The sequence below is a fragment of the Sinocyclocheilus grahami genome, unplaced genomic scaffold, assembly GCF_001515645.1.
Source record: "Sinocyclocheilus grahami isolate Dianchi unplaced genomic scaffold, SAMN03320097.WGS_v1.1 scaffold1473.1, whole genome shotgun sequence".
Classification (NCBI taxonomy): domain Eukaryota; kingdom Metazoa; phylum Chordata; class Actinopteri; order Cypriniformes; family Cyprinidae; genus Sinocyclocheilus; species Sinocyclocheilus grahami.
Window position 1 is genome coordinate 137,744 of NW_015506652.1, and position 12,137 is coordinate 149,880.

At 33.4% G+C, this 12,137-nt stretch overlaps 1 protein-coding gene across 1 annotated transcript in view; it reads left to right on the forward strand.

Moving 5' to 3' along the window:
- LOC107570542 (anosmin-1-like) overlaps window positions 1-12,137 on the forward strand; it is a 27,662-nt gene that overhangs the window by 4,482 nt on the left and 11,043 nt on the right. The window contains exons 3-6 of the mRNA XM_016256770.1: window positions 4,864-4,952; window positions 7,521-7,692; window positions 9,137-9,351; window positions 11,354-11,480. Coding sequence (XP_016112256.1) covers window positions 4,864-4,952; window positions 7,521-7,692; window positions 9,137-9,351; window positions 11,354-11,480 — 603 coding nt within the window. The remainder of the gene's footprint in view (window positions 1-4,863; window positions 4,953-7,520; window positions 7,693-9,136; window positions 9,352-11,353; window positions 11,481-12,137) is intronic.

A 12,137-nucleotide genomic window follows, 5' to 3' on the forward strand; every position in this document is an offset into this window, starting at 1 on the left:
AACACCACAGACAACAACACGCAACACACACACACACACACACACATCAACAACAACACCACAGACAACACACACACATCAACAACACCACAGAGAACACACACACACACACACACACACACACACCATCAACAACAACAACACCACAGACAACAACACGCAACACACACACAACAACACACACATCAACAACAACACAGACAACACACACACACACACACACACATCAACACAAACAACAACACACACACACACAGACACACAACAACAACACACACATCAACACACACATAACACACACAACAACACACACATCAAAGAACCCAGTTACACTCAACATCAGTCTAATGAACTTCCTGTGATTCATTATTTGTGAATCAGTTCAAACATTTCAGTCAATCAATCAATTTACAGTACAACTCTGAGTCAGTTTATATAATTCTGAGTCAGTTGACAACTCTTTTAGAGTCATTTTTAGTTTTAGAATAATTATGCTGACTGTTTATTTTCTCATTTTTAGAATACATAGATGTATATCAACGTAAGTTCAATACTTACAATAATTAATTAACAGCCATTAAAACCAATTTAATTTTAAGCCATTACATTTTAATTATAATTTAGTATTTCATTATTTTATACCACAACCTAGAAAATTGGGAATAACTTTATTCGTTCTATGTTTTTTTTTTTTTCAAAAATACTAGCTGCTAAATCATTGAAATGCAGGATGACAAAATATCTTACATTTTATTTATTTAAATACTGGATAATTTTAATGAGCATTTAAATATTTTATCCATTAATATTTACATAACTGACCAAATTAGGATTACATTTTAGCATTCTATGAAATGAAGTGTTCTTTTTTTGCACTTTTGACATGGCTCACGAAATGTCCAATTTATTTAATATCTAAATTACATTTTTCAACTTGATTATTAACAGCATGTAATGTTTCTGGAAATAATGCATTTGCTGTATATGGGTGATCCATAAAGAAAAATAAATATATTATTAAAAACTACACCAACATTAGTGATGTGAAGTCATTTTAATTTATTCAGCTTTAATTTTACATCCTTAATTTTTTTTTTTTTCAAATTTTAATTGCAAATGAGTCTTTTTAACTGATTTCTGAACGGTGCCGGAGCGTGACGTCCACACAGTCACTGAGAACGACCTCACATGTTGTATTTCATTAGCTTGTAAGCTGAGTTTAATTGCTGGAGGGGGAATATTAAAACCTCACGCTCCTGTCGAGCCGTATTCGCTGCTCTGTGTTACGTCGCTGTGAAGCGTGTGAATGAGCGAAACCTGATGATGATGCTCCGGTCTGGAGCTGCTGATTGTGATTCTCTTTCACAGTCTGAGCTGTTCATGTGAGTCGTGCTGTTGTGTTTCTGCTGACTCAGATCCTGCTCAGAGCTTTTATTCTGCTGGACTCAAAGCAGCAGCTCAAGCTGAACTAATCTCACTTCTGCTTCAGACAGAAATCACACACTCACACTCAAGATATTCCAGCTAGAGATGTGCAGAGCGACAAATGTGACCCTGCAGCACAGAAGCAGTGTTGAGTCGCTGGGGGATATTTGTAGCAATAGCCAACAATACATTGTATGGGTCACAATTATACATTTCTCTTTTATGCCAAAAATCATTAGGATATTAAGTAAAGATCATGTTCCATGAAGATATTTAGTAAGTTTCCGAGCGTAAATATATCAAAACTTAATGTTTGATTAGTAATATGCATTGCTAAGAACTTAATTTGCACAGCTTTAAAGATGATTTTCTCAATATTTAGATTTTTTTGCACCCTCAGATTCCAGATTTTCAAATAGTTGTGTCTCGGCTAAATATTGTCCTATCATAACAAACCATACATCAATGGAAAACTTTCAGATGATGTATAAATCTCAATTTTAAAAAAAATGACACTTAAGACTGGTTTTGTGCTCCAGGGTCAAATATTTAATAGTTACTTGGCGTTTTTTCTTCTTTTTTTTTTTTTGGAAACTAGTTGAATAATCAGTGAGATGCAGGATGACAAAATTGTTATAGCACAAACTAAAATAATTTAGAATAATTTATTATTTATTTGTTATTTAATTTAGTTTTTTTTTTACAAAAAGACTTCATGGTCAGTGAGATGCAGGATGACAAAAAAAATCTTCGACTTTTTATTGAACAAACTAAAAAAATCTGATATTTTAATTGCTTTATTACATTTATTTTTAAAGTTTAATTTAGTCTAATTGAGAAAAAATTACTAGTTGATAAAACAACAAGATGGAGGATGACAAATATCTTGAACATTTCATAGTGCAAACTATCTTGACTAGAAAAAAAAAGCACAAACTAGAAAATTTAGAATAACTTAATGTATTATTTATTATTTTATTTAATTTCAACATTTTTTTATTTAGTTTAATTTAGAAACATGACTACTTGATAAAACAGTGAGATGCAGGATGAAAAATTATTTTGAACATTTCAGAACTTTTAGAATGATTTCATTTATTTTAAAATTTTTGATGTGGTGTAATTTAGAAAAATTATTAATTGATAAAATAGTGAGATGCAGGATGACAGAATATCTTCAGATTTTTATAGCACTAACAAGAAAATTATTTATAATTATATATTTATGTATGTATTTTTTTATTTTACATTTGTTTTCTAATTTAGAAAAAAAATACTAGTTGATAAAACTTTTTAAAATACAAACTACAAAATTTAGAATAAGTTAATTAATTTAGTCTAGAAAAATGAGATGCAGGAAAACAAAATGTCTTTAACTTTATATCACAACTAGAAAATGTTCAATAATTCAATGGATGGTTCCTCTGAATACGGCGTGCGAAGGAGCATTTTTGGTTACACTACTTGAAGGGGTGTGCATAAGACTGACATGACACGTCACATGAGTTTTTATGCATGTTTATGACAGCTGTCATTAAGTGTCATTCGCTCAGTTATGTCATTTTAATGCAAAGATGACATTGTTTGAGATGTCTTTGTTATGGGTTATTAGGGTTAGGTTAGGGTTAGGTCAAACAATGTCATCTTTGCATTAAAATGACATAACTGAGCGAATGACACTTAATGACAGCTGTCATAAACATGCATAAACACTCCTTCATATTCATGACATGTGTCATGTCAGTCTTATGCACACCCCTTCAAGTAAAGTGTAACCGCATTTTTCAGCTTTCGGACGCAGCACTTGTTTATTTTACTCTGTATTTTTTCTTCATCTCCAGCTGCGATTCCTTTTTTCTGCTTCCAGAAATGTTCTGAGCTTCACGTCGGCTCCTTCAAAGGCTCTTTTATCTGGCCGACCGCAGTCGAGTCCCTCTGAAGGGCCGGAGCCCGTCCAACTCCATTATTAATCTGAAATGTATCGCTTGACGTCCAAACGGCGCAGTTTGATGAATAATAAACGGGAGGCGTTGCATAAACACTGCTGATTAGCGCAGCGAGCCTCTACTGTTCTGTAATCGCGCCGCAGGAGGAAACTTTTCACTTTTATGCCTTTTTCCAAGAAACGCACAGGTACTTCATGACAATAAACAGAGGAACAGTTCAGACAACAATTCAAATGCTGTCATTATTTTCTCTTCATGCAACTCGAATCTTGAAATAATTTGAATGCACTTTTTTCATGCACATGTTTCTTATATTTAATTTAGTCTAATTTATAAAAATGACTAGTTGATAAAAAAGTAAGATGCAGGATGACAAATAGACAAATATCTTGAACTTTTTGTAGTACAAGCTAGAACTTTTTAAATAATTAAATTTATTTATTATTTCATTTATTTTCCATGTTTTTTCTATTTAGTCAAATTTAGGAAAAGACTAGTTGATAAAACAATGAGACACAGGATGAAAGAATATCTAGAAAATTAACATTTTATTTATTATTTATTTTATTTTATAGATATATTATTCTTGTGATTTATGTTATTAAATAACAATGATTTTAATGCACTTTTTGACCACCACGTTTTCAAAATATAATAATTAAATAATAATTGAAGTGTCTGTATGTCATTTTTCATATATTAAAGTGTTTTAGTAAATATCTGTATGTCAATATTTCGGTTTACGGCTGTATGTAGTGCTATAGTGCATATGTATTTTATTTATTTTTCTTTAATTTAGTCTAATTTAGATAAAAATGACTAGTTGATAAAAAAGCGAGACGCAGAATGAAACAATATCTTTAACTTTTTAAACAAACTAGAAAATTAAAATAATTTAATTTATTATTATTATCATTATTTATTATTATTATTATTATTATTATTATTATTATTATTATTATTATTATTATTATTATTATTATTATTATTATTATTATTATTATTATTATTATTATTATTATTATTATTATTATTATTATTATTATTATTATTATTATTATTATTATTATTATTATTATTATTATTATTATTATTATTTATATTTCAAATTTTTAGCCCAATTTAGAAAAATAACAATGATTTTAATTCACTTTTTTTTTTACCAAAAAAAAAAAATAAAAAATTTCTCTTTGTATTTTATATCAATATGATACAAAATTAAACTGTTTAAAACAATGTGAAAAATGTTACATCAAAAGTAATCAAAAAGTAGTCTGATTATGTTTCCTAAAATATGTAATGTAGTGGATTACGCCACTGACTACAATTTTTGTCTTGTAATTTGGGATCAGTAATGGATTACAATTTGAAAAGTAATCTACTGTAAAAACCTCTAAAATCTCAAAGTTCAAATGATCAAGAGATGTTTTCCCACAGTTTTCACTGAATATGTGAGTGTTGTGAGATGTTTGTGTTGATGTTTGGTTTGCAGACGCTGCTGTGAACCGCTATCACGTTCAGTGGATGCCTGAATACTGCAGCCACAACCGAAGCGGAGCGCCGCAGAAATCACTGACTCAGGTTTGTGAGTTCGTGTTCATTTCTCTTCATTACTGCAGCTGATTAGCGTGTGTTGTTTCAGATGATGTGCTCAGAATGTGCTCCAGTGCCTAAGAAAACACAGGCATTAAAATCACATTTCCAGGAAGCGGGAGTGAATTTATCAAACCCCCAGAGCGGCCCCAGCGGAGCCTTAACCTGCGGGCCCAAGCCGCGCGCTTGCTGCTCGGAAACACGCATTCGCTTTCTGCCTCATGACTGAAAAACTACATTTTTACCTTTTCCAAAGATAATGGGATCGTTGTTTACTTGTTAAATGTCATTGATGAGTGTTGTGGTTGCTAGGGAAAAGCTCGAGTGTTGTGGGGGGCTGCCAGGGTGTTGCTAAGGTGTTATAGGTGTTGCTATGCAGTTATTAAAGTGTTCTAGGTGGTTGCTAGGATGTTGCTCTGGGGTTATGTATTCTGGTTGGTTGCTATGTAGTTTCTAGGGTGTTCTGACTGGTTGCTAGGTTATGTGGTTGCTAAGATGTTCGCGGTGTTGCTATACAGTTTCTAATGTTTTCTGTCCTGGGTGGCTGCTAGGGTGTTGCTATGCAGTTTCTACGGTGTTCTGACTGGTTGCCAGGACATTGCTATGGGGTTACTAAGGTGTTTTAGGTGTTACTATGCAGTTTCTAAATTGTTCTGGGTGATTGTTATAGTGTTCAAGCTGGTTGCTAGGGTGTTGCTATACAGTTTCTATTATGTTTTCTGTGCTGTGGGTGGTTGCTAGAGTGTTGCTATGCAGTTTCTAAGGTCTTCTGACTTGTTGCCAGGACATTGCTATGTTCTAGGTGTCGCTATGCAGTTTGTAAATTGTTCTGGGTGGTTGCCAGGATGTTGCTCTGGGGTTGCTATAGTGTTCAAGCTGATTGCTAGGGTGTTGCTATGCAATTTCTAAGGTATTCTGGGTGGTTGTCAGGACATTGCTATGGGGTTGCTAAGGTTTTGTAGGTGGTTGCTAGGGTGTTGCTATGCAGTTTCTAAGGTATTCTGGGTGGTTGTCAGGACAATGCTATGAGGTTGCAGTTGGTTGCTAGGGTTTTTCTGTGTAGTTGCTAAGGTGTTCTATGTGGTTGCTAGAGCATTGTTATGAAGCTTCTAAGGCATTCCGGCTGGTTGTTAGGCCATTGTTATGTAGTAGCTAAGATGTTATAGGTGGTTGATATTGTGTTGCTGTGCAGTTTCTAACATGTACCCATTAAGCACAGCCAGACTTTTTGCGTTTAATGATCTTAATTGAAATGCTTTTGTCTTTTAAAATAAAATTGAATATTATTGTGTGAGAGCTTAATATTTTATTTTAACAATTGCTAGTACTGAAACTGATGTCTTGTGCACTCAAAATGTCTCAATGTAGATTTTGGTGAGCTTAATAGGTACGTTTACCCTAGTTGTTAAGATGTTCTAGGTGGTTGCTAATGTGTTGCTATGCAGTTTCTAAGGTGTACTAGTTGCTATGGGGTTGCTAAAATGTTGCTATGCAGCTTCTAAGGTGTTCTGGGTGGTTGCTAGGGTGTTGATATGCAGTTTCTAAGGAGTTCTAGTTGCTATGGGGCTGCTAGAATGATGCTATGCAGTTTATAAAGTGTAGTAGGTGGTTGCTAGGTCATCGCTGTGTACAATGCTAGAATGTTCTAAGTGGTTGTTACTTTGTTGCTATGGTGTTCTGTAGCTCAAACAGTAGAGCAGTAGTGAGTGTTAGTGATGCCAAGGTCATGGGTTTGATTTCCAGGGAAATTAACTGATCAAATGTAATAGATGAATGTAATGCAATTTTATATGGAAGGCAGAAAGGGCCAAAAATTTTAAATGGAATGCATGAAGTTTGAAAGTGTCAACACACACTGTTCGTCTGAGCTAACACAGCTGTTTTGAACGTTAAGACGTCAGTTTTTTGCCACGTTTATTTAGTATGTGTAAAGACGCAACATTTTACCACGTTAAGTCGAATTCTGGCTGTGCATGCAATACGTTTTAAAGCAGATTTGCCTCTAGATTTAGCCACGCATGAATCATTTCTTTAGTTTATTGTGGCATTGCTTCACTGATATCTATTGTGCTAGAGTAAATTAATGTTACAATGTAAATTTAAAAATGTTCTACCTGAAAAAGAATGTTAAACTAAACAGCTAAAAAGGACATGAAAATCATGACACAAGACTGACATCACACACACAATGTACCGATGCATTATCCTTCATGAACAAATATAACATACCAGTCTTCACATCACATATGCAATTATGGTCTCAAATACAGAAATGTAATTGGCTGCTGTGCATGTTGTCACGTTAATGTGGACAAACACTAGATGTTGACACGGTCAAATTTCACACGTTTTGTATAAAGACTTTTGGCCCCATCCACCTTCCATATCTTTAGACGTTGCTTGGGACTGTGTTTTGAGGTGGCTGCTAACTGCAACACATTAGAATCATACATGAGACATTTGCATGAACAAACACCACTGTTTTCGTCATAAAATGTACAATTGTAGTTGCATTCTTCCACAGGTCACTCTGATAAACGTGTTTCTCTTTTGCAGGAGAACTTCATCAATCTCCCCGGTCTGCTGTTCTCCTGTAAGTACAGAGTCACCGTTCACGTGCTCAGCGCTAAACGACGCTCCAAAGACGAGAGCATCAGCTTCCTGACGCCGTCCTGCGCGACTCTCCAGAGCAAGAGCGTCAAACCCATCGCCTGTCCCGGAGACGCACGTAAGCACGGAGGCGCTTATCACTCATTAGGAGTGTTTGTTTGCAGACTACATACAGGTCATACGTTTAGCTTGAAATATGACATTTGAGGGATTGAAGTGAGGGGGGAAAAAAAATCAGGTTTATTTAAGAGAATGTATTTGTCTTTTGTTACTATATTATAGCCTATTGTGGCTGCACATTACATTTACATTGTACCAGCAGTGTTATTTTAGTATCATTTATTTACTATTATAGTTTTTTAAATATTTTTGAATGTTTAGTTTTCTATTTTCCAATTTCGTTATAGTTTTAGTATGTTTATTGCATGTTTTTGTCATTTTTATTAAATATCTGTATCGTTTTTATACATTTATTTCAGACTTAGTACTTCTAGTACTTCACACACACAAGTTCTGTTTTGTATTTTATAAAGGATTTCATTTTATTTTAAGTTAACTTTTTAATAATTTTGTTGTTTTTGTCATTAGATTTTGTTTTTCTTTTAAATGTCTAATAGTTTTTTTGATTTTTTTTGTTTTATTAATTTTGTTGTGTTTTTGTCATTTTTAGTTTTTTTTTTAAATGTTTTTATACATTTTTATTTCCGTTTTAGATTTTGTAATTTTAGTACTTCAACTAAAGTTAGAAATGTTGCCTTCGCAACTAACTGAAACATTTACTGAAAAGCATACCTGAAGGTTTGGTTTTATTTTAGTTCTGTTAACATTTATTTTTAGATTTGTGAATTTATATAAATGTTATTTTTTCCAGATCATTTTAGTTAACAGTAATTAAACTGAGATGGAGTGTTATTTTGAGCCCATACTAACAGTATTTTATTATCACTGATATACTATTATAGATTATATTAAAATGTAAATTAATTTTATAATTTCTGTTTTCCATTAGTTAAAGTTTTTGTTTTCACTTTTTAAAATCTATTTATTAGTTTTATTTGCAGTAAAGTTTTAGTTTTTTCCCCCATTTTTTAAAAATGTATTATTAGTTTTATTTCCCCTTTTAATTGTAAAAATTTTCTTAATTTTGTTGTGCATGTTTTCACGTTTGTTACGTTTTTTTGTTAATATACCTATTTTATTCATTTTTATTTCAATGTTAATTTAGTTATTTTAAGTACAGTCGACCTAAATGAAATGAAATTGAGAAATGTTGCCTTGGCAACTGACTGTAACAAAATAAGTTGTTTATATTTTATTTCAAGCACTGATGTGTTTAGTCTTAGTTAACAATAATAACCCTGGTACTAAGTGCTTAAAATGAAACCCTCAATAAATTGAATTCAGTGATTACTTCCCATATTTTTCATAATATTTATGTGTTTTTGTCATTACCCAGTATGTCCTGAGTCTGACACCTCATTCCTGTATTGGGATCCTGAAGTGTTTAGTGTCATTTTTGTGCGGTCTCCTGATATATTTGATGTTTTTCTGAAACTCTCCAGCGCTGGCGAAGGTTTCGGTGAAGCCTGAGAATCTGACGGCGTCCTTCAGCTTCCGCGACGGTAACGTGACGGCTCGTTTCCTCTGGAGGGTGTCGCGTTCGCAGCCGCTTCAGCCCGTCACTGGTTTCCAGGTCACGTGGGCGGAGGTTTCTAGTGCGAGCCGTCCGAACAGCCTTCCCAACAGCATCATTTCCCAGTCTCAGATCCTGCCACCTGTGAGTCGTCTCCACACACGCTGTGCTCTCGTGAAAGCTGCATAAATTACACTTACGTTACGTGTTCTTGGCCCACGCTTTCTCACCGGAGCGCCTCTCATGGAAAATCGGTTACATATTCAAGTCCAAGAGTGTAAAATATGATACACAATCATCTTGTGTGAATAACGCCAGCGCTGGCATCGGCCCACAGGATCCGGCTGATGAATCGAGCGCTGCGTGAGCCACCGAGGCTGCTCCTTTAGTCACCTTTTACTGAGCAGACCTCATACTGTATCTGGATGCTTTCTGGATGAAGTCATGTTGAGTGGTATATCAAATGTTCACAATGTATTTGTATTGGTTTTGTTGCCAATAAAAATATAACTTGATATGATATTAAGTAATAATATAATGCATACATAATATTATTTTTTTCTTTAGTGCATATAATTGTGTGACACACACAGATAAATAGATATAAATTTAACTACTATATAATAAAAAATTCTACGTATAAATATTATATATAATTATTTATATTAATTCATATATAAAATGACATATACTATATACTACATAAATTAAAATACTACATAGCAACATATAATTCATAGTTGTCAAATCCTCTTGTTCTGCATGTTCATTTGATTACCAGAAACACAGATTTTGTGTGGAAAAAAAATATATATTATTCATTATTATTATTATTTATTCATTTTAGATGTTTACATTTAGAAAAGCTGGGTTTTGTTGCCAATAAAAATATAACTTGATATGATATTAAGTAATAATATAATGCATACATAATATTTTTTATTTCTTTAGTGCATGTAATTGTGTGACACACACAGATAGATAAATAGATATAAATTTAACTACTATATAATAAAAAATTTTACATACTGTATAAATATTATATATAATTATTTATATTAATTCATATATATATACTACATTAATTAAAATAATACATAGCAACATATAATTTATAGTTGACAAATCCTCTTGTTCTGCATGTTCATTTGATTACCAGAAAATACACAACACAGAAAGTGTATCCAAACTTTTGACTTGTACTGTACTATAATATTTACATAAAGAATATCTGCCGATATATCGGTATCTGCCTTTTTTTTTTACTTCCTAATATCGGCATCGGCCCCAAAAAACACATATCGGTCAGGCTCTAATTTATATAGAATTATTTATAAGTATTAATTCTTTAATATAGTACAATATTTGTTTGGTTATATATAAAATAATTAATAAAATAATTTACATGGTATTACAGTTATATCAATACAATATTTAATATTTAAACTTTAAATATTACAGTAAATATAAAGATGAAAAACATTGAGATATCATTTTCAGCTACATCACCCAATCCTAATGGGAAGGTTTATCTTGAAGTAAATAATTTATTAGTGTTCATATGGTAGTTATTAGTATGTTCTCAGTGATTGAGTGTCGTTTTGAGCTCATTCTTCATCTGACATCAGTGCTGTCAAACATCTAGCAGATCTTCTCCATCAATAACACTGGCTGCTCTCCTCCTAGAGCAAACAGTTCAGCTTTAATCGACTCAATCAGATTGAAATACATCAAATCCAATTGCATCCAGTTCTCATCCGCACGATTCCTCAGATCCGTTCTGAAGGCCGGTTCGAGGCACGCCATCATTATCAGATTGGACTCGTGTGTGAATGATGTGGAATCCGTGGTGTTTATGGATGATTTCATTCTTCATAACGAGTAAATCTGAAGGATTTCCAATGAGCTCATGACAAACACGAAAATGAAGGCGCCGGATGATGCTTCATGCCAAAACATGTTGGAGAAACGCGTGCTTCTTTCAGGAATAATCTGATCTGAACAATCTGAAAAGAGAAAATCCATTCCATTCTACATAAATCACAACATAGTCATTTCACATAGAAACCATTTCTGTCGCATTTCCATGAAAAGTGGCTGTGTTATGAAGGATCTGGTGAAAATGTATTTTGCTTTGTTTTCCCAGGATCGTAACCTTCTGGTCGTGTCCAACCTCCAGCCGGCCACTTTCTACAGGTTAGAGGTTCAGGTGATCACCGCGGCGGGAGAAGGACCTGCGACAAAGAAGGTCTTCCAGACACCGCTTCAGCAAAGTAAGCAAACATGATTCTGGAGATTAAAGCGACGGCGTGAAACCGCGAGATTTTACATTAAACATCAACTGAAGATCAATTGTTCAAAAGCAGTGTTGGGGGTAACGCATTACAAGTAACGTGAGTTATGTAATCGGATTACTTTGTTAAGTAACTAGAAGGAAATATCGGAGTTACTTTGTTTCCATGTGTTGAGTGACAGCTCTGGTGTTGCCATGGAGACAGAAATCAGGAGTAAGTGCAGAGCGCTGTGTGTGAACATGATCTTACTGTAGTTCTAGACTCAATATCAACATGTGTTTACTCACCTCACCTGCACAAATTCAGATTCAGTGTTCTTCAAAATGAATTAAAACAGTCAAATGCCGACACAGAATACGATACGATACGATACGATACACTTTATTGTCAGACAAGTCTGAAATTTGTCTTGCGTTACAGCAGGTTCACTCAAGGTTACAATACTTTATCACATAAACATCACAGAATACAGAGCTTTTACACACACATACATACAAAAAAAATAAAAAAGGACATTCACTTTGTAACGAATTTAGCTCACAACAGGAAATATGAATAATTAACCATAACTAGTTATAATTAACTATTCATATTTTAGATCCACTGTAGATATTTAGCTGACCACTCAGGGTCAAC